This window comes from Cygnus olor, chromosome 2 (genome assembly GCF_009769625.2).
Source record: "Cygnus olor isolate bCygOlo1 chromosome 2, bCygOlo1.pri.v2, whole genome shotgun sequence".
NCBI lineage: Eukaryota > Metazoa > Chordata > Aves > Anseriformes > Anatidae > Cygnus > Cygnus olor.
The window spans coordinates 84,662,279-84,685,358 of record NC_049170.1 but is presented as its reverse complement, the minus strand read 5'-3'; the positions used below and the strand labels follow the sequence as shown (position 1 = coordinate 84,685,358).

Sequence of the window (23,080 nt, the reverse complement as noted above, 5' to 3'; positions counted from 1 at the left end):
TAAAAGAATTCAAGCATTCTAACATCCTAGCCTGCTTTGCTTAGAGGAGTTACAAGCACGTAGGGGCACATTAAAGTATAGGAATGTGTAATTAGGATATTGTTACACAGATACATAACAGGTCGACAGCCTTAAAAGACATGTTTTTGTTGTTTCATAGATTGACCAGCACTAGTCTGATGAACAGCTAAGGTTCAGAGCAGGACTGACCACTGCCAGTATGTGCTTGTTGAAGGATATTCTGTCACGGTGAGGAAAGAACATTGCAAGAACTGAAAGTTAAGCCAAGAAGGAACACAAAGAAAACTTTCAAAATCATCAGCAATCTTGAGATGAGTCTCCAGACCCTAAGAAGGTCAAATGACAGACTGTACAATAAAATCTATGAAGGTACTTTTTCATAAGGTCTACGATTATTAGCCACCTCAATAAAGAATCATTTTTGATCATGCTAACAGCTGGATGGGATGCTCACCTGTGCTACCAAGAACTAGAAGCCGAAGGCATTCTGCAATCCTAAGTGACAGTAATCAAACCTGTAAATCACACACCCTCTGCCCAGCAATGTTTTAAATTGCTTCCTACTGGGATGCAGAGGAAACATTAGGAAGCATACTGTACAGACAGGGCAGCCCTGAGAGGTCATTTCATTTCTTGTTTCTCACAACTGAGGAGGCTGTGTATCAGTGCAAGAAGGTAAGTTGCCAATCCTAACAAATCAAAGTACCTTCTAGGCCAAGCCTCAGTTCGCTCAGTCCAACTTTCATGTGTAACATCAGGATTCCCTGGCTACCTATTCCCATTCTGTACTCTGGCAGCGTAAGTTCATGCATTACTCCTGACTTTCTCTAGCTCTAAGAACTTTGGGCCCCTCGCTACAAGAAGGACATGGAGGTGCTCGAGCAAGTCCAGAGAAGGGCAACGAAGCTGGTGAGGGGTCTGGAGAACAAGTCTTATGAGAAGCGGCTGAGGGAGCTGGGGTTGTTTAGCCTGGAGAAGAGGAGGCTCAGGGGCGACCTTATCACACTCTACAGGTACCTTAAAGGAGGCTGTAGCGAGGTGGGAGTTGGTCTATTCTCCCACGTGCCTGGTGACAGGACGAGGGGGAATGGGCTAAAGTTGCGCCAGGGGAGGTTTAGGTTGGATGTTAGGAAGAACTTCTTTACTGAAAGGGTTGTTAGGCATTGGAATGGGCTGCCCAGGGAAGTGGTTGGGTCACCATCCCTGGAGGTCTTTAAAAGACATTTAGATGTAGCCCTTAGTGATATGGTTTAGTGGAGGACTTGTTAGTGTTAGGTCAGAGGTTGGACTTGGTCATCTTGGAGGTCTCTTCCAACCTAGAAGATTCTGTGAACTTCATCCAAGATGACATCTGTCTCAGTAAAAACGAATCCCTTGTCCATTGCAGAAAGTGTTCTCTGAGACACTAAAGTAGTCACAACAGAGGGATGACAATCCCACATGCTCTGCATTTCGTATTCTACAAATTGAAAAACAACACATAAGACAAGGTATCTGGGAGAAAAAAAAAAAAAGAGGTAGTTTAAGAACACCATACAGATTAGCTAAGGATTGTTTTCCAGAAATAGATAATTCTTGGAATTTATCGGGTAAGAGAAGGTTAATAAAAAAAAAAAGGTGCACACCAGAAGTCACATGAGGTGACTTCAGAAGGGTTGGATTCACATAACGTGATTCACTGGAACACCTCTAGCTATACAGAAGTCAGAGCATATTACTACTCAACTTTTAAAAAGATTCAACCTGATGCTTCTTGAAATATTCATGTATGACTGACAGCAGAACTCAGACAGTTCCCACTGGGACTTGACTTCCCACACAGCAAAGAGGCTACTTACCCTCTGCAGGTAGAATTCTTCTCACAGGGAAAAAAAAGGGGATGTAGCCCAGCTGTTTGAATAACTAGCTTCAATGGGAAGGTAAGTTGTTCTGCCACATGAAAACCGGAACTTTAAGAAGCAGTAGCATTATCACAGCTTAGAGGAGAGACTCAACTGATGCTTCCTTGCCAGGAACGTTCCCTCCAGCATTTGTGAGAGGGGGGCAAAAAAAATATAAGGGGTCCTTGAGGTGATAGCAGATAGCATTCATCCCACAATGGCATAAGAACATGGACAAGGCAAGATGTGTAGGTACTTTCAGGTGTGAAACAGAAGTCTTCATATTTGAAATATGAAAAAAGGGGCACAAGCCCAAAAGCTTATCTAAATTTCCAATGCTCTAACGAGATATTTCATCAGTGCTTGTAAATTATGCTTTGAAAATATTTGTGCTTGCAAGTATCTACTAGGCATGTGCTCAGGTAGAGTGAATACAGTTCACCCTGTACAAGATTCCTCAAAGCTTCATAGGTCAAATGGGACTTCCTGCAATTTCAGCAGGCTGCAATATCTACCAAGAACAACACATAAAACACCATCTATGCTTTATTATCATTGCTTCTGTGTTGTCCCTATTATATACCCTTACACAGACAAATCCCAAGAGGTCTAAGTGCAGAAAATGTGAGCTTGACAGGAAAAGCAGGAACAGATGAATACAAAAAAAAAGACAGATTGGGATTTGCAGAAGAGAGGAAAAGACACCTGAAGCTAAACCGGAGAGAAACCTAACACAGAGTGCTAAGTGATAAAATACAGGCTGTAGGTAATGAGGCCAAAGAAGAGATCAGAAAGTTTTACATCTAATACTCTGGTTTTCTTGTGCGGGTGAACAGCAAACTGAACATGCCAGCAGTGTTCCCTGCCAGCAGAGAGGAATATGGGGAGATGGTGTTGGAGATTATCTCCTTCTGCTGAGCACTCATTGGACCACATATGGAATACTGCATGCAGTTTGGGGCCTCAAATATATAACACATCAGTATAGTAGAGTGAGCTCAGTAGAGCCACCTAGATTACCAGGGCATTGGACCACTCAGCCTGTGAGGAAAGGCACAACGAACTGGGTTTGTTCAGCTGCTTTGGGGGAAACTTAACAATAGCCTGCCAATACCTACAAGGAGGCTATCAAGAAAATGGAGCCATGCTCTAAACAGCAGTGCGTGGTAGCAGGATAACAGGCAATGGGCATAAGTTGAATTGAGAGGTCCACATGGGCTGTAAGGAGGAACTTACTCTGAGGACAGTCGAGCAGTGGAACAGGTTGCTCAGGGTGATTCTGTGGGCTCCATCTTTTCAAGACCATGCTGGATATAGCCCTGAGTATCCTGGTCTGATTTCATAGCTGACCCTGATTTGAGGCCAGACTCCAGGTCCTCTTGAACCTGAATTATCCTATAATCCAGAGCCTGGAGTGTGTTAGTAATACACTGTAGTTTACAAGAAACTTAGAAGTATTGTACCCTAAACCAATCTACACCAGGCAATTTGGTTCCAGTGATCAACAACAAACCTTTAACAAAGCTGCTAATAGCTAATGAAAGCATACTGTAATCAGTTCCCTGCTATTTATCTCATCAACAGCTATTTGCCTTCATCTGTTCCCCTCCAGCTTGGCAATCTGCAGTTGAGAGATTTTTTGAAGTCTCGCCATTGCCTTTGCTGTCAGCATATACCTGTAATCAGCTCCAAAATGCAACTTATGCTTCCATTTAACAGTGGTCTGAAAAAAATAGACAGGTCTTCCACAGCTCCTGCTATTTTTATAAGAAAATTGCTGAACCAAAGCTCAATGAAGGTTAAACGGATTTATTTGTATTAAGCTTAGTTTCATCTAGTAATATTATTCAGGCTACCTGAAATCCCTCTTGCAGCAGCAGGGTGAGTAAAAGGAGGATAGCTTTTGTTCTTCTGAAGATCACTTTTACAGGGTTGAAGGGTTGCACACGGGTCATCAGATGTTAACTCTGCATGGGGTGAAATTTTCTCTAAGTTTGCTTTTAAAAAAACAATCTGGAGAAATCTGAGAACAGATGTTATCACACATCACCACGCTGACCATCACAACGATGAACATCTGTAGATTCTTATGTTCACTGTAAGTATTTCTCACTTCAGCCAGAAGGGTAAATGATAGCAGCAATGAGCTGTCATCCTCTGCACTGGCCAGCACTGCATGAGGAAAGGACACTACTAGTATTTTGCATCTAATTCCTGGCCACAAAGTAGTAGCAAAATTAGAAGCAAATATGCTTTTCTGCACTCCTTTCTGTTCCTCAAGTTTAATCTCTTCTGCCGTTCCACTTTGAATATTGATTTCAGTCTCCTCCTTCCTTTCCCCTTTTCGACCTAGCTCCATGCAAATTTCAGCAGGCTTCTCACTCACTAGCAGGCCCTCTGCACTATCGAGTACAGTTCAGGTCTCATACTTGCACAGCTTCACCTTCCCATTATCTTTTCAGACAGTTACAATCTCTTCTTCCAAGTGCCCTGAATCTTGCTTTCATCCTAGAAAGACACTCATCCCCTCAGGACCTTTAATTCTTCTCCTTATTAACTAGCTCTGATAAATTGCTGCTTGGAGACTTTAGGCCCCGCGTATTTCTACAGCCAGGATCCTCTGCTGATTTACATCTTGTTGCAGAATCAAAGTGGAAATTCAGGAAGTGCCACATTTCTCTGCTGCCAATAACCAGTAACACTCCAAAACTGAAAACTTAGCAGATTGCAAAGAAGAAAAAAAAACAATTCTTCAGGAAGAAACAAATGCCTACATATATTTATTTAAATGTCAATTTAACTTGACAAGCTGTGCTAAAATCTTTCTGGTACTGTTGTGCAGTTCTGGCCACTATCACAAGGCAAGAGCTGATCAATGTACATTACTTCTTCAGAAAAACTAAGTAACTGGTGGAACAAAGGAAAGATAAGAAACTGGTGGTAAAGACAGCTGTCTTCAAAGACAGCACTTAATCCAGGTTGGTGCCTGAAGTCTTACTTTCCTGAGAAAGCTGCATTTCTAACCTCAAAGTTGGTCTCGCAGAACTGTTTCGCAAGCTTCTTTTCATTTTGAAGAGAACCAAGTGCATTCCGTGACTGCCTAAAAGGTAATGCCTAATTGCACTAACTAGTATGAAGTGATCACAATAAAACTGATTACTCATACAACTGGTTCCAAGCTTACCTATGCCAGTTGCCAAACAGTTCTTTTCAGTCTTTGGTTTGACCTGAGAAAGTGACTTTGTTGTCCTTTTAATTCCAACTGTAAAATAAGCTTGCAATTAGATCTTTAAAGTTCAAGTGATTCTAATGAAATCTCTTATGACCAAAAATGCAAATTAATGCTTTAGTTCTACATCTTGATAGTTTAGGGAATTCAGATTGTTCTCTGTCCCAGATACACCAAAGGAAAGAAAATACAAACAAGACATAAAACATAGGGCTAAACATACTAACATGTCACCAGAACCAGCAGTATTTTTATGCTTGCACTAGTTAGCAAAGATTACAAAACAAGAGTAAAACAGTTTTTAAAGCCTTTGATGAAAAGAGTACAAAAACTTACATTATTTCTACAGAAGTGCAATTTACAGGCACTCATTCCTGAAAACATGCATGTTTCAGCTCTTCCTTTCTCATTAAGTCAAACAACAATTAGATAATACAGCTGAAAACAATTTTGGTACCCATGTATTGAGTTTCCCAGCACATCAAGCTGTCAGACTAACAATTAGTTTCATTTCAAATTAAACCTGACAGGCAGTTCCTTGATGAAAGAACATGTGTTGAATTAACTAAAACATCTCTTCTCTTTCGAAATACCTCCTTCATCAAGCACACAGCTTTTGCAATAGCCTCTGCCTACTAGGTGAATTTGTTCTTCCTGTCATCCCACAAATTCTTACTGTGAACACAGCAAACCTCTAACTTACCCTCAGGTGGTATACAAAATCAAGACTTCCCTCCCTCCATCCCTAAAGAAAGGGACATGAAATCTGAACTTAGGCTTCCCATAATTCACTAGTGTAGCAGCTAATAATTTATAAAAACGGAATGGCAGAGAGAACTTCTACATTAGTCTACTAAGGGACGATGACACTATACTCTGAGGAACTGATGCTTAACAAACACAGTGTCCTCTATACTTCATTGTTTATCCTCAGCCAGATTCATTGACAGCAATTATCCATGCCCTCAACTCTTTTGCAACTGAGATCTACAAAGCTGCTCCAGGAGAGAGAGCAACAATGACCAAAGTAACACAGTAAGGACAGTGGCCACTTAGCTACCAGAAATTAAGGACACTGAAGGACAGCTGTCTTCCCGTATCGAAATGAAAAGAAACACTCAGAGAAATACTAGCAAAATTAGCCTTGAAGATTTCCTCTTTTTCATTTAGCATCAGCCAGTGCTCCCTCTCATTCACAGGCTCATCTTGCCTCAGGAAAAAGTGTCAGACACCACAGTTGGCATATTATGTAAGAATCTGATAAGGAAATTTATTCCTTCTATATCTCATGGAAGTTTTTTTTTTTTTTTGCTTGTTTTTTTAGGACGGTTGACATATAAATGATACTATAAATATTGCTATTTTAAGTCTTTTTAAACCCTGAAAAGTTCTTGCTTGCAATGACATCAAATTTCTCAAATGTGCTTCTGTCATTTTTTTTTGCTTGGACATTTAAAAATACAGTTATAAGCTACCCAGTCATCTGAAATTTCACCAAATTAGAAAACAACATAATTAAAGTACTAACTGTAGATATAATCTATCTCAACTCAGTCCTTACACTCTCTTAGGAAGTTCTAGAGTATCTTACTGATCTGTCTCTTTTTAACAGATTTGGAGTATGTCAGAGATTTTCACAACCTCCTCAAAGCACTCTTACAGCACAATGTATTGAAAAATCTCAAGTTCAGCAGCAATGCTTACTGCATGCCAGGTAATGAAGAATAAAAACGTTTAGGACTTACAGATGAAACCAAAACTCCACATTTGATTCATTAACTTAAGTAAGAACCAACACATCTGCACAGACCACTGTTAAACTTATTGACGAAGTCAACTTCTGCATCTTAAGATGTCAAACTGCACTGGATTCAACTTCTCAGTGATCCATTATGGAGCGCACAGCAGCAAAGGAGGTATATTTGTACCTCAGCGGTGATAACCCAGCAAAGGTCCAAGGCTTAAGGCCAGATACAGAGGGGAAGAGAACAGTTTGAAACTAGCACCTCCACACCTTAGCCTAAGAGTGTAGCAGCCACCTGATCGATCCCCTTGCAGGGCTCCTCAACAATCTCTCATTTCACCTGGGCCTAGCTGAAGACAGATTGGGAAGTCAGCTTTGTCCCCCCACAAGACTCAATGCTTTTCTCCTCCAGAAGGTATCACAGACAGGGTTGGAAGGCTAGCAGAATCATCTGCAACTCCAAAAGCCTTAGAAGCTGCTTCGCTGGTTGGCCTGGAGAGTAAACATAGGGCTCAAAACCTACATCAATAACCTCAGGCAACAAATTCTTCCTTGCAGGTGGATGCAAGGGAAAGAAGTTGATTTGCATTCTGGCTGCAGCCTAGATTTGAGTAATTTTATCTGTTAACTAGCACAAAATTGTGTTAGCCCATGGCCAGGGCTCCAAGGTTAAATGTTCTAATAAAGGCACAGCTCTTACTACAGAACAGAGATTTATTTTACCAGTTGTCTTACCCTGCTCACAGCACACTATTTCTAACTCCATCTTTCTTTCTTTTCCCACTACCATACCAGAGACAGGAATCTAGCAAAGATGGTAAGGTACCACATGAACATTTCAGACAGTAATCAGCCTGCAAGCCTCTCAGAATTGTTACCATGTGTGAGGCAATATAGATACTACAGTGCACTTGAAGGAATCTTTATCAGCTTCTCACATTGCTGTGATGTATGATCATAAAAAATTCTCTACACACAGATCAGTTTGCTAGGAGACCTACCAACAAAACTTCAGTCGTTTCTTTCTAGCTCATCTGAGAACAGCCACGTGTTTAATATTTTGCTGTTCACGGGATATTCATCTTGTGTTATGGAAGAAGGCAAATAAAGGCATCACACATCACCTCCCTACCTGATTTACTGATACTTCTATTAGATCCTTCTTATTTCATAGTGTTACAGAATAGTTTAGACTGCAAGGAACTTGGAGCAGAAGGTTGGACTGGTCACTTCCAAGTGCTGCGACATTACTGTGACTTGACCTGTCAATTTTTGCATACCTCCAAGGATTCTGAAAATCTCCAGACACCTTCTTCAGCACCTGGACACCATCATCACTACAGATTATTTCTTCCCCTCCTTATACCCAGTCAGATTTTCCTTTGCTGCCATTTGCAATCCTTGTCTCTCACTGTGGACTGCTGGGAGAAGTCCACCCCCATCTTCTCTACAATCACTCATTAGGTTGTTTACTTACCAGATAATGCAGTGATCAGGCTCTCCAAGAGGGTTTACTTCTCTTTGCCCATGAAGGCCGTTTCAAATGCATTTTGAAGATATTGGTACAAGATACCAATTGTTTCAACCAACCTGTTTTGTTAATAAAGTTTTCGAGTATAATCACAGAATATCCCAAGTTGGAAGGGACTCAAAAGGATCATTGAGTCCAAACCCTGGCTCCACACAGCACCACACAAAAATCAGACCATGTGTTTGAGAGCATTGTCCAAATGCTTCTGGAACTCCAGCAGGCTCGGTGCTGTGACCACTGCCCTGTGGAGCCTGTCCCAGTGCCCAACCACCTTCTGGGTGCAGAACCTTTCCCTAACCCCCAGCCTGACCCTCCCCTGTCCCAGCTCCATGCTGTTCCCTCGGGTCCTGTCGCTGTCCCCAGAGAGCAGAGCTCAGCGCCTGCCCCTCCGTTCCCCTCGTGAGGGAGCTGCAGGCCGCGCTAGGCCCAGCTCACTGACCTCTGCTCCCAGACAGACCCCAGCCCTGACCCAGCACCTCGCCTGGCTGGCGATGGGAGCTGCCCCAGGACCACCTGTCCCTGCTATGGGACTGGGGGCACTGCCTTGCTGCACCGTGGCAGCTCCAGGCCAGGTATGCACTTTGAACTGGGTGGTTTTGGCTTGGTTCCTGGCACGTAGTATGAGCCATATAACAAGCAGGCTTCCAGCACTTACTTGGCTAGCACTCCCAGAGGTAAGAGGCCAAATGTCTTCAGAACACAATTCTTGCCTCAGGAAATGCTTCTATTGCCTTGCTTAAAAAGATTTACTTTCTAACAATGTTGAAAAAGTGTCTCTGGTCCCAACTACTATGTGAATAAGCGATGGACATCAGTTCTGAAAAGTTACAGGATTGTCTGTAATTACTAGTTCACGAGTGCTACTACAGAAGTCAATGTTTACTCTGCCAATCGAATAGGAACACTTTGAGGACACAGTCTCCAAAACATCATTTCCAAATTATTTCAAGATGCCTCGCAGATGGACCAGAGACTTGCACCCGAAAAGAGAATTATCACACCAGGAGTGCAGTACGGGGGACATGAAGAAAAGCTCATTACTGAGTAGGAAGTCATGAACATCAAATACCAAACACTGAAATACAGCAACTGTATTCCACATACAGATTTTTTAGGTTTCTTCACATACACTGGCATTTCATCTATTCCAACAGTTTACTTTATGGAAGTCAAAGCACACAAAAGATGTACAGAACCAAATTAGACTTCTAGATCAAAAACATCCATGTCTTGACATCTATCCAAAGACCAACTAGCTTCACTGCAAGATTTATTTGCAGAGACTATGCTAGTTAGACTAACATGTGATACTTAAGTTTTTCATCTATATTTATCAGGTTTTCTCTGTCTTCAACTGAAAAAACAGACAAATCTGTACAAAACCTCTGCTGGTGTTTTTTTTTTTTTCTTTTTTTTCAGCTACTCTACATTTCCTTCCTTTTCCATATTTCGAAAGCTAAAACGTGGTGTTAGGGTTTTTTTTGTTCTCTTTTTAATCAAGCTGTGTTTGGCAGATCATGAATCATCAACCAACACTGCAACTCATACCTCCTTTCATCTTAAAAAAAGAAGAAATCAAAAATATATAAATTGAAGCTCCTCTTCTCTTTGCTTTAATGACCATTTTCATTCTTCTCTCTTTTCTGATACAAAAGCTCAGTCTGTACTTATGCACGTGACTGTAGTCTGAAGAAAGCAGGAAAGAATATCAAATTTATGCTGCAGATTAAAGATAACGGAAACAAATCTAAATAAAGCTTAAATGAGTTAAGGTGCTGACCTATGTATTGACGTGCCAAAACTGAAGTCAAGGAAGCACTCACTGGCAATCAAACCTAAAGAAGTTCAAGAAAAAGAAAAAAAAAAACACTTGCATCTTGTTTTGTATTAAAGAAAACTCTCAGCATCTAAACCTAGAGAGTATGTCTTGGAACTTGGTCATACACCACAGCAACAAAAGCATCTCCTCTTTGAATGCATTAGCAGTCCTAGGCTTACAGTATTGCATACATTCTAAGGAATGAGTTCCAAAGAAACTCCAACTCATTAAAATTAAGATTTATGTGAATCTTGCTGAAGTATTTTTTGCTAATTGCAGTTTATATAACAGGATGCCTCTGACCAAGCTGCAATCATATAAATGTTACAATGAAGTCAGAAGGCAGCAAGTCTACTGCAGCAAACGCTTTCCTGGCAAGTAATCTGCTGCAATGGAACAGCTAGCTCTATCAACTGCAACAGCAGACTAAATAAAACTCTGATGATATAACAAGCATTTTCAATGTTTTCTTTGATTCTCTCATGCCTTTCTGGCTTCTGGTACCAGTGTCCTGGAAGCAGCTGAGTGAAATTCCTTTCTGTTTTGCCCAATGACAGTTTAAAAAAAAAAGATAAATCTTAAGTTTATTTTAATGCTAAACTGCTTCAACATTCAGTGCCTGACACAGCTGAGGCAGAAGAAACTTAACAAGGGAGAGGAAGGTGCTACTTGAAAAGCTAAATCCCCCCTTGGCACACACAGTGTCAGTCACACCTCCTACTCATTTTTAGCTCACGGCAATTTCACTTCAAACATAGGTTTTTGATTCTAAATAAATGAATAGCATCTGGTTCTTTGGCAGCTTTTTCTGATAGAAATTCATACCTTTAGCTTCAGAAAGGCCCCCAGAGTTGCCGAATATTTAAATAACAACAATTTGGGCTTAGTTGGCATAATGAAAAACATTTGATTACACTGTTGGGTTTGGAGATTCCTGTGTGTTATAATGCCTACGTAATACCTCTTTCAACATTGTTTTCTGCTTTCAAATTAGCAGAGTGACCTTCATTCCATGTACTACACCACTTTGGAAAGATAACAAGAGAAAAGCACAATGCAAAATAACTGCTAAAATTATTAGCTTAAGGTATTTTACTTTTTGTACAGACACAATGTCGTGCTAAATAAGCTATGTCACTCAAGACACTACTTCGCTTCAGATCATTTTACTCCCGCATATGACTAAGCTTTTCTCACTTTCTTCATCACACACAATACAAATTACAGGCTTTCATTCTTCTAAAATCATTTTCTTATACCAGCTTGGCTGACAATTCAACTCAGCTTTCTAGCTAATTTCATAAGACAACATATGTTTCTTTGGGACTGAACCCGGCTCTCACTGAGATGGATGGTGTATCTTCTTACTCACTTTGAGGGGGGGAACATCAGATCTTTTCTTAGTTCTTTTCACACATGCACACAGTACTTGGTGAATATGAAAAGAGCTATCCATATAATACCGTAACTAGCAGTTACATTGATGGATTTATCAACTTACTGCTTCAAGCATCAAGAAATACTGGAAGCATGCACCAGTGTTTCAGAAGACTCATATCTTCCCGCAAGACAATGCTTCATTCATAATCTTGTTTAGTTTCTCTTCCATTTCCAACATGCACAGATGTTTTCACTTAATCAGAGATATTCACAAACTCTTCTCTTGCTTTACAGAAGTTCTGCATTTAAAAATCAGTATTATGTATGCTATTTCTGTATTTAAAGTTAAATCTATAACCATACATGCATTTGATAAGGTTCAACACAGGTCATGGTAATTATTTTGCTACTTCTCCTAGTGACTGGTCATCTGGAGAAAGTATTGTCCTGAAACAATTGCATGAAAATTGCTAATACTGTTTTTGTTTTCATAATTAAACAAATTATGCATGCATTAACAGATGCTCAAGCCTAATAAAGTTAATCATAAGGACTATGCAAAAGATTAAGACATGAAAATGAAGAATGAGGTGGGAAAATGTGTTGAGAGCAGTATCACTTATGGAAAGGAGAAGAATGTGATGTGTAAGAAGCTGTTCTCTTTACTGTGAAGTGAATTTAAGTCCAAAGTAAAGATGAAGAGGATGGGAGGAATGAAACAATACAAGACAAAGCAGATTCTTCTGAGAAAAGAAAGATGTTTTTGAGAAGTAGAAAGCTACTTTCCCTCACTGTGCTAAGATGTTCTATTCTCTGCTTAATAATATCACAGAATTATAGCTGCAGATTTTTGCAGCCCTTTTGCTAGCAGAACTTCCTTTTAGTCTTTGGAATATTTAACCAAGTAAAGAAAAAGTTCAAGTCACAGCAAACTCTTCTATGAAAAGGAGATAATGCCCAACATTTGCTGAAGCTTGTATCTTTCCCAGAAACTGCAAGTATGGTGTTTGCAGCCAGGTTGTTTTTTCCATTGCATTATCCCCAGACATTTCATTCTCTAACTAAGGCTAACTGCCTCCAAAGCTCCATACCTAAGTAATAAGAGCTAAAAGACCAAAGACATGAATAAAATCCTCAGGAGTCATATCCACTACACCCATACAGTTAATCAAGTTTTTGTCGTTTTGCTTGACCATGTGACAACTCGCTCTTTGTACATAAACTTTGTATCAAGCCAATTCAGCTCACAGAGGTAACAGAATGAGGCTCCAAAAAGATCAGGAAATAGAGTGGTAAAACAAATGTGAATTCTGTCAAAGAAAAGGATCTGCATGTGGATGACTAATGCTTGTACATAACACCAATTTACTCCTTCAGAGCTGCCTCCACCAACACAGTAGCACAAGGGGCCTCTTCAGGCAACAAGGTGGCACTGTTGCCAGAAAAGGAGTCTCCATCAATCCTCAACCTATCTAGAGATTTTCCTCTCAAAAAATTAAAGCAGACGATAGAGCCTATCCTACTAGAGCTTGTCCTACTCCATCTCTTAAAAAAAAAACCTGAATATTCACTACACTAAATCAATGCCCATTTTTCCAACATTTTGTTTTTATAGATCTAGGAACATAAGAGTTCTTTCAAATATATGTTGGTGAACTACATGTGACAAACACTAATGTACTACTCATTCTGAGTATGTGCAGTAGTGCTACATGTTTACAGGGCTCTGGTTTCTATGTTTAACAAGCTGTAAATTCTTTTTCTTTTTTTTTTTTTTGCTTAGAACTTCCAAGGTTTCCTTCTGTCAAGCATCCTTGTCTCTAAAACAGACAATATTAGAACAAATTGGACTGAAACATCGTCACCCATGATGTTAATTACCTCCTACAAGCCAGTGCAAGTGAACTGAATACCAGATGTCATTTCTAGTTCCTGGCTACGGTGAATGGCAGCTGCTTCAAAATTGAAGGGTCAAGACTTAGACTCTACAGCTCCTGCCCCAGTTAAATAACCAGAAAAGGGTGAAATACAAGGAACAGAAATAATTTCCACCATTTCCGTATTTAGGGTGTAAAGAAGTATACGTGTCTGCTCTAATGGCTTAGTTGTATAATTTTTTTTTTTTTAATTCTGTCAGAAGTTTGCATAACAAGGGACACTACATGGCAAAAAAATAAATATTTCAGTGACAGCAGAATCTTCAGTGGCAAATGAAAAATGGAAATATTGCCTGCAGCTTACTTCTTGTCAGTTACAAGAAAGCTAAGTGAGGGAAAGGAAAAACAAATTGATTTCTGAATGAAAGTATAAAGCCACAGACTAGACTTAAAAAGATTTTCACTGCACTTCTAGAAGAAAAAAAAGCATGTGTAGCTTAACTAGAATATTCAGACTTAAATAACAGAGATACCTGAAGAATGACAGGGACCTTCAACAATTCCTCTCTCACTGTGAAACTGAGTAAGAACGGAGACAGGCTCTTTGACATATGGTCACCCATATGCTTTTGAGTCCCCACATTCTAAATTATCCTCTTCAATTTTTCTTTTTCTATTGCACAATAAATACAGCCAAGGCCAATACCCACATCCTAGACTGAATTAAAATCCAGGCTGCATAATTTATTCTTTCCATAGTTTAGGGGAAAGTCAGATGTAATGCTGGATTCACAATTTCCAGGTAAGCTGAAGATACAAACCACATACAATTTACATAAGGATACTGAAATACCACTCTACTGCATTTATATTCAGTAATTATATCACTGTAATTACCCCAGTTTGTATTAGAAATACAACAGAAGAAATGGAATTTAGTCATGAAAGCCTTTGCAGTTTATCCTGTTTGTTACAGGATAAAATGAGCCAGATTTGCTTTACTTTTTCTGAAACCATCCAGATACCAATACATGATTACAGTTTCTTCTTCCTGAGGTCCTAGAGTGACAGTTAAATGAGGCTGTTGTGCAAAACTGAACAAGTCATTCTCACTTCAACTTATCTGCTTTTCAGTATTTATTATGGCCACAGTCAGATTTTGGCACAGGACTGAGCGCAATGTTACAAATCTCAGTTAAACATGCATTCTAATAAAGTCCTGAATTATGAGCAGCCTATTTATTCCAAATGACAAACAGTCCTGAAAAATGATGATTTCTATTCATCACCCTACTTCTAATTGTTTCACCTTCATCCAGTACCACAAAACTTTCCAGCAGTAATCAGTATGACTGTCAATCAAAACTGCAACCATACCAAAAAAAATGAATCAACGCATGTCTTAAGCAATTACAGAAACACAAGAAAAACAATAACTGATCACACCAGAAGTTCATCCAGCCAGTATACTATCTCCAACCAAGCTGATCAAAATCACTGTTGTCCTAAAGAACACGTGGGCCACAGACCTCACCCTCACATTCAAGTTCACTGCTGACATCCTGACCACAGTGGTGCCACTGGTTTTGGATACCACGAACACATGATTTTTAGTTCACCTAAATCCAGCAATGCAACTCTTCCCTTCCTTCATTGAGCTCTTCCCCATATAATCAGATCCAGCCATTCCTCTAAGTAGAGCTTTATTTATAGCACACATATAAAGACATATAAAAATACTTCCATTACCATTCAAGGCTCAGAGTTGTCTTGTAGGAAGAGTCTAAAATTAGTATAAGATCGTCTTACCACATATTGTTTTAAGGAATCACAAACTGCCATGATAACAAGTCAACCTACCACAAAATGGCAGGTTGTCGTAACATTTTTACTCTAGGAACCAGGACCGAATAAAATACTTTGCAAAGTAAACTACAGTAACTGGATTGCAAGGTGCTAAGTAACTAAGAAATTGAAGTATCTAAGATCTACATGGTGAATGTTATTTTAAAGGCATTTTGTCACTGCACTGTATCAGCTTTGCTTATATTAACACTAGGAACGCTAACCCAGTGTCTTATTCTGCAAACACACTGCAAAAACAATGTTATCTGTCTCGAAAGCCACAGGTACTTTTATGAACTCTAGCTGCAAGCTTTCTTACTCGGCAACTATCTAGATTCCCATGTTGATGTGCAAACTCGGACAGGACACATTCTGAGAGTTCCCAGGAAATTTTGAAAGAATTTGAAATCTTCTCCTGCAATTTATTGCCACTTCCACTAATCTGTCCTCAACTAAGCCCACAGTAAGATTAAAATAATCACTAGGTCATCTCAGCCTCCCTCTTAACACACACAAATTGCTACTATGTTTTATTATTTTTTGTTGTCAGCTGACAGTATCACCTAGTAAGAACTGCTTGAAGGTCTATTGTTTCTTTTGACTTTGAATGCAACAGGGAGCACAGATTGCATCATACCAAAATACTACCTTAAAATTGTCTTAAAATGACAAAGACTGAAAATGTAACAGGAGAAAGTTAAACATCTGCTCTCCTCATCTGCTCTCCTCATCTGCTTAGTGAGGAGACATAAAATACCAGCTAGCAATGACCGAAAACTACATTGATGCCAGAGAAACCAGAACAGAATGCTGGTGGCTTCTTCTACCCCTGCTGATAAACCTCTCTCCATTGGCATCAGAAATACAGATGTTTTAGAAGGTCACCATGGATCACCAAGAGCAGAGGCAAAGAAACTCTAGGGGACTGCACCTCCCAGAATGAAAGCAGCGAGCACACTGCAACCACGTAATTTAAAATTGGCAAACTGCTTTATGTACTATGGCCCGTGGAATTTGCTTATTCTGCCTATAGCTTTGATTTAAATCAAAGAAAGAAAATTCAGACCAAAGCTGTTTGTATTAAAATACATGCTCAAGAATAATTGTATGCATGAGTGCCTCAGGGACAGATAAAGGATTATCTACAAGAAAACCTAAGCAAAAAGCAGACTCCAAGTTCATATTTTGACAATGAATTGATTGGATGGCTAAAGCCATGGATTTTGAGGTGCCACAGCTAACTATACACTAGTTAATGAAGTAGCTCCAGAAGTCATTCAACTTTCTACTCTCCTTTAGGCACAAAAATTGCTCCTGGACCTGCTTTACAGTATTAATAGGGGGCACATATTTTTTAGCATCTTATTTAAGACCATGGACTTCCCCTCCCGATCATTCCGTCGGTCACGCTCTGTTTTGCACTGTGGATTGATCTCGGGGCACCTGACCTGGACTTGCTGCAGAGAAAGCTAAACTCCAAGGACACACCTAATACGTGCCAGCTATTATTGGTCATTTGGAGCAGAGAACCAGACTAACCTCCAGAACACACGTGTGTGAACATTAAGTTCTCAGCACCGTTTCCCTCTGTAGATCTGCTTTTACTGTGCCACAGTACTTGCTAGACCAGGCACAGCCAAATACAGCAAGGTAAAACTTTAACTTTTCCCTACGCTGTTTGACTGAGAGACGAAAGTGACAAACTTGTTTGAAGAAATTAATAAAGGAGATAGCTATGCTGTGCTACAGGTTTAGATCTGTGAGCAGCCATAAAGTCTTCTCATTTGGATCCTAATGAGATTGCCTCAACATAACACTGGCATGCCAAGAAAAAGGAAGAAGTGGCAGGTATAAAACATACCCTAAATAAAAGCATGCATTCCCAAGTGTAACTACAAAATACAATTTCATCCTTTGGACGAAACTCAACTGCAACACAAACTCTGTTGCAATATATGTTCCACTATGCAGAATTACAAGATGACTAATTTGGTTAAAGTTTAGTTTTCATTTAAATATATAAACTAAAATTACTTTCTCCTTCACGTAAACATGCTGCTACTTTCCTATTCACATTATGATTTAGCAAATAAATTAGTTTTATTCACAGACGTTTTCACAATGCCTTTTTTCTTACCATTGTTTTAGATGTTAAATAAACATTATGTAAGTATGCCTACTTACCAAAGTACAAGAGTAGCTATGACTTTTTTTTTTTTTGCCTTGAGCAAATTGCAAGGACAAAGCAATGGTAGTACATAAGGCCTTTACGTAAATATAGTGTTGGCTACAAAGAAAAACAGCAAGCCAAGGAAAACAGAAAAAAAAAGAAAGCTTTTGTATGAACATATAGCTTAGTTCATTGAATCTTTCCTGCCTTCATTTCTACGCAGCAGTTACTTAGCAGATTTACCAGGTAACAGCTGTCTGTCTTGGTATCCTCCAGCACTAAAAGTGGAATTACCATATAAAATAAAAGTGGCTAATATTAATAACTTTATTTTTACTTGTCTTTGACTACCATATTGTCAAATACCTCTCAGAGAAGGGATTATGAACTGAACAGCAGAAGGAATCAACTAGCACATGGCAAGAAGACTTCGCATACAGGATATGTAGGCTGACAGTCTAATGCTTGTGTCCAAACGTACCCAGACCATTTCTGCACAGTCTGAAATGATGTTCAGAGATTTTTAGGAAAGTTGATGTCTTTCTTTAACTGCATTTTTTTCCCTCTATCCTTCTCTTACCTGACAGAGTCATATAAAGGAGGTTTGACAAGGTAAAAATACCTAAATTCCCCAAATATCTTGAAGGAACATATAACTTGCTCCTGCTTGAAATCAATTTTGATACAAAACCAACCGTACCATTTGTTTACTATCCGCAGGGAAAACAAACTGCTGATAACGTTCAAGGTGATGGAAATTAGCTGTAGCATATGCACAAAAACAAAATGCTCACCTGCTGGTTTCCCAGTCTTGGTCATCCTTATCTTTTTCTTCTTTGGCATCAGAATTGTGTGGGTGTTTCTGCACAATCCGCATCCCACCTGCTTTCACTGGAAAAAAAACAGAGAAAGACACAACAAGTCTCAGTCAAACCAGTATATGCGAAGAATGAATGTTTTAAGGATGACACCCCCTCACACACACACTGTATTTTGCAGAGTAATTTAATAATAATCACAGTTTGAGAAAGGAGCCCAAGCCATTCAGAAGCGGCAAATCTAAGGAGCAGCTACTTCAGGACTGCATCTGCCATCTCCACTCATCCTAGGAGGCAGCCGCTTGTTTTATCACCCGCTTTCAATACTGTTTTAGAAAATTCAACTCTGTTTTAACTCTTCCCCCCACGTCTGTCAACTTGTAGCAATCAGAAGAAACAACCAAGGTGATGGCTTGCATAACTCTACGCAAAAGTCCACAAACTTGGAAATCAAATACTCTCATAAAACAAGAAGGGCTGAGGAATCTCATTTGTCATTTCAAGTTAAAAACCACAGCTATTATAGTCATATTTTGTAAACAGCATAGTATAAAGCAAAGTTTAGGAGGCCTCCTAACTTGCATTTAGAACAGAGCTTTTAATTTTGCAAAACTATTACCACATTTCAAATTCTTGTCATGATTTAGTTTTAGAAATGATGCAAACACAAAAGAATCTCTCTGAAACACATAACAAGAAGTGAAAGCAAATCCACTTACGTTCATCATCTATCCCCAGTAATGCTTAAATTTGAAATAGGAGCTAAACCCAGACTGTAATGCTGCAGCTACTAAGTGGAGCAACAGGCAGGATGGTTTTGATCTGCTTTCTGTTTTAATACTACAGGGTTTCGTCTGCTTCAACTATTGCTATAGGTGCTTACAGTGAAACATGGGATATATGATGCATCTTGTCAGCTAACTGGATGTGCTACACTGCAACCAGCCACCAACCAGAAAACCCCTAGGGCAGTCAAGAGTCAATGAGAACACCTACAGATGTGCTGGTCTGTGCTGGAAAGTCCACAGGCAGCCTGAGACATCACATAGTGGCAAGGCACAGAAGTGGGTGACTGAAAAGGAGCTGAAGCAGCTTGTCCGTGTGGTTAGGGGAGGCTGGGACTTCTGACAGCTCTTTTGTACCCAGCCATAGAGAAATTAAGGCACCTCACAACCATTCAGTACCAATCTCTGAAGCCTAGGAGCAGGTAAAGTTCTTAGTTTTTAGCTCAGCTTTACAGAGCAGCGACAAACAGACACTCCTGAGCACAGGTTTCGCAGCCTGCTTCAGGGAAGGAAATAAAGGGAAAGTGACCTGCCCCAAGAAGAACTGCATGTTTGGTCCACGGATTTGTTAGATAGATTTTTAAGCTTTGTGATATTTGAAAGACAGAATTCTGATTTGATAAAGGACCTTACAGACAAGCAATCAACAGGGGAAATAAAAAGAACTTTTATCAACAATAAAAACTCTGGCATTATCATGCATTGAAAAAAAACACACAACGTATTAACCGTTTTTGTATTCTCTCCAGCATAAAACCTACAATACTTAAATTTGTGAAACATGTTTGACATGGCACAGGGAAAGACAGAAAGATTAGGTAACAAATAAATGTAGTTTTAGAGATGGCACAAAAATAAAAATTCCTATTATTTTTTCCTGATGCAAAGTCCTTACACATTCAAGGTGGTCCATAAAAGCAAACACTGAATTCTATCAAGTGCTGTCCTGTTCTAATGTCTCCATTTAACTTAATCAAAGTGCTTGATACATCCACAAGCTAGAATAAGAGCAAGACTGATCAGCTAAATAGCTGACACTATATGCCACATCTGAGACAGAAATAAGCTACATCTAAACATTTATGCTTTTACAAATCCAAGTATTCATCTGTATTCTGTAGAAAACCTATCAACTGAACTAAAAAGAGCACAAGGCTATAGAAATGATTTATTTTTAATCTACAGTCTGATGGGACAGCATTGATCTGCAAAAAAAGTCTCCTAAAATCCTTACTTGCAGCACTTGTTTTACTTTACCTTCATTATTTTTTATTAACAGTAATTTATAGACTTAAAGCCTTGCACAATCAGTTCCTCTTAGCTCAATTTAAAATCACTTTTTGTGGAAGATGCTATCGCCCATCTGCCAGGTCACAAAACAGCATTTCCAGACAACACCTGCGTGCTTTTCACCATCTAAGAGAGAACTAAGGGAAACAACACCCAAGGACTTAGCACAAACTTAGCTGGCCAAAATCCCTCCCGGTTTACATTATCTATCATCAGGCAACCAGCCACTTGTTTTCGCTATTTGTCACTCGCAAGGACATCCAGCTAACACGATCAGATTTCTCTGCAGGTAGAGTTATGAAGGATTAAAAAACAAATAAGCAGACAATTAAAAGGCATGATAGCGAGTGACCAATGCAACAGGTTTGTTTTTTTTTTCCCCTCACTAATATCTACTGGCATAGTCATCTAGAAGTACATTGGTGCATAACTGAATGACCTTCAGTAATCCAGGGTTACTGTGCAAATCCGAAAACCAAAAGAAGAATTCAGCTGACAAGTGTAGTAATAATCTGAATTTCTGAGAACAAAAATGAAATATTTATATAAGCATCCTGTACGTGGAGCTGAGGTACATCTATGCCACCCAAGATACGATACAGTCATACCCAATTTGGTTTCAAAAGACTTTGCTTAAGAAGAGAAAGAATCTCTTTGCAACATAAATGACTTCTGTTTTCAAAAGATTTCAACCCAGCTACATGTCAGTGTTGGGCAAAGAAATGATCATATGCACCAACTTAAAGTAAAAAATGCTCCATTTGTGAGATTTTCTTGGATTAAGAGGATTCATCTATTTCTTACTTGCCTGGTTTTCACCACATAGCTTCACAGATGCTTACTACAGTGATTTTGTTACTTAAAAGTTGTTATTAAGAGAATATGAGCTCAGATTTTCCTACAGCAAATCCTTCACAGAGCGGAAAAAGCATTTAAATAACTGAGAAATCACCTTCCAAAACACTGCCAAAAATAAATGCCCAAAACAGGAAGGTGTCAACAATTGTACTGGGAGTGGGAACAAGCCAGTTCCCGTACTGAAGATGGGAACTCCACAGGCCTCAGACTGCAGTTACTCAGGGGGATCCTGGCAAGGGCAGGAGCCCAGGGAGCAGCTGCAGGTGGTGGGGAGCTGATGAGAAGCCACCAGCTTCTAAGGTGAAAAATAAAGAGGGGAACCAGTTACCGGCAACAGCAGAAGTCTGTTTACCCAGTTGCTGGATGACAGCTTAGCTTTGGTTATTAACTACTGTTTGCCATGTTTGCTCTGAGGGGCAGACAGGAGTGTCTTGTTTATTCTGTGACTGGCAACCTGTGTTCCCCTTAAGGGTACATCTCTGCCAGACACCCTTTTGGAAATGCATTAAGCTACCACGTTAATCAGTTAATATTCAAGACAATCTGGAATCGGTAATCATTCTCATTTTACTTACCCCCTCCTTCCTCCTAGTTTCCAAGACTTACTCCTGAAATAAATCACACCAAGTGCCTGCAGAACCACTGCAGCCTGGTCACTGCTCATTTAGACGGGTGATGTGCAACCTCACGGCCTGAGGCAGTCCCTTCTGGTGCAAGTGAAATCACCCACTGTACTAGAAATCAACAGTACAACCAAGATCTTTAGCACCTCCCTGTTTTCCTTCAGTGTAGTATTAAATATTAATACAAAATTTATTTCTCATGAACCATATCAATATAATGGAATCTATTATTATAAGATGTATGAAAAGCTAATACTGAGGGAAACTTTAAACAAGCCCTTCTGCATGCTTAAGGGAACATACGTTAGTGTCTGACAAAACAAGAATGGAAGCAAGAGTTATTATATACCATTATTTCATAGAAATCCTGGCTTAGAGCTATTTTTTTTAATGCAGAACAAAAGCACATAACTATTTCCATGAATCTATTGTAAAGCTTCATAAATAAACTATTAATACAATCACCTTGCTTTATTCATCCCCAGTAGCTATTAGAAGAAATGAACAGCTGAAAGCGTAATTACACAGGCCTTTTCAGAGTGACTGCAAGCCGTACAAAACCTACTCGGCATTGTATTATGGATACATTGATCTTACTGACAGATGGATATATATATATATATATATACACATGAGGGTCCCAACTTAAGCTTTATTAAGTTTCAGAACGGTGTTCAAAGTTGCTTCATGTACCCTGTTGCCAGCCTGAGGTCTTAACGTTTCTTTCCATTTCATTATCCTTTCTGTTTTCAAGTGTTTTTCTTATCTTTCCGCCTCGCCCCCCATGGGAAAGATCAATGCAGAGAGGAAGCTAACAGACTGCATGCAGTCATAAGGGAGGGCTAACCGCGCACGTGAAATACAATGAGTTTGTCAATTCAGCTTCAATTTCATGATCTAAATCTTTCCTAACTTTTACGCACTGGATTCATACTCAGTGGGGTAATACATCCCTAATTACAGAAACAACCATATGCAGCAAAAACAGAGCTGTCGAGCCATTAGTCAAAAAAGTTCCCCCATTTGCATCTTTGCCTTGCTAGAAATTAGCCTTTTTATTTATGAGCGCTATTCCAGCTGCATACAAGTAGTCATTTTTTGTTGGTGTTTTCAAGAATTCCTTACTTCTATTTTATTAAAACTTCCTTACAAACTGCCATATGGCATTACATTATTATTCGAGGATCTAAAACAGCTTGGGACAGAGGAT

At 39.5% G+C, this 23,080-nt stretch overlaps 1 protein-coding gene and 1 long non-coding RNA gene across 4 annotated transcripts in view; both read right to left on the bottom strand.

The window, feature by feature from the left end:
* LOC121065388 (death associated protein) overlaps window positions 1-23,080 on the bottom strand; it is a 48,157-nt gene that overhangs the window by 23,114 nt on the left and 1,963 nt on the right. Inside the window, exons 2-3 of one of the 2 annotated variants that reach the window (XM_040548202.1) lie at window positions 18,291-18,387; window positions 3,155-3,296 (exon numbers count right to left, since the gene is read on the bottom strand). In XM_040548202.1, the coding sequence (XP_040404136.1) occupies window positions 3,170-3,296; window positions 18,291-18,387 (224 nt within the window). In that variant the 3' untranslated portion in view covers window positions 3,155-3,169. Of the gene's footprint in view, window positions 1-3,154; window positions 3,297-18,290; window positions 18,388-23,080 lie in introns of those variants that run through there. The other variant, XM_040548201.1, reaches the window with a different exon arrangement.
* On the bottom strand, window positions 9,479-11,894 carry LOC121065390. Of its 2 annotated transcripts, none has more exons than XR_005817033.1 (3): window positions 11,704-11,894; window positions 10,186-10,240; window positions 9,479-10,091 (listed from the first exon to the last, which is right to left on the bottom strand). It is a non-coding gene; the product is annotated as an uncharacterized LOC121065390 (long non-coding RNA). The 2 variants fall into 2 exon arrangements; XR_005817032.1 differs by having other exon boundaries at window positions 11,726-11,894.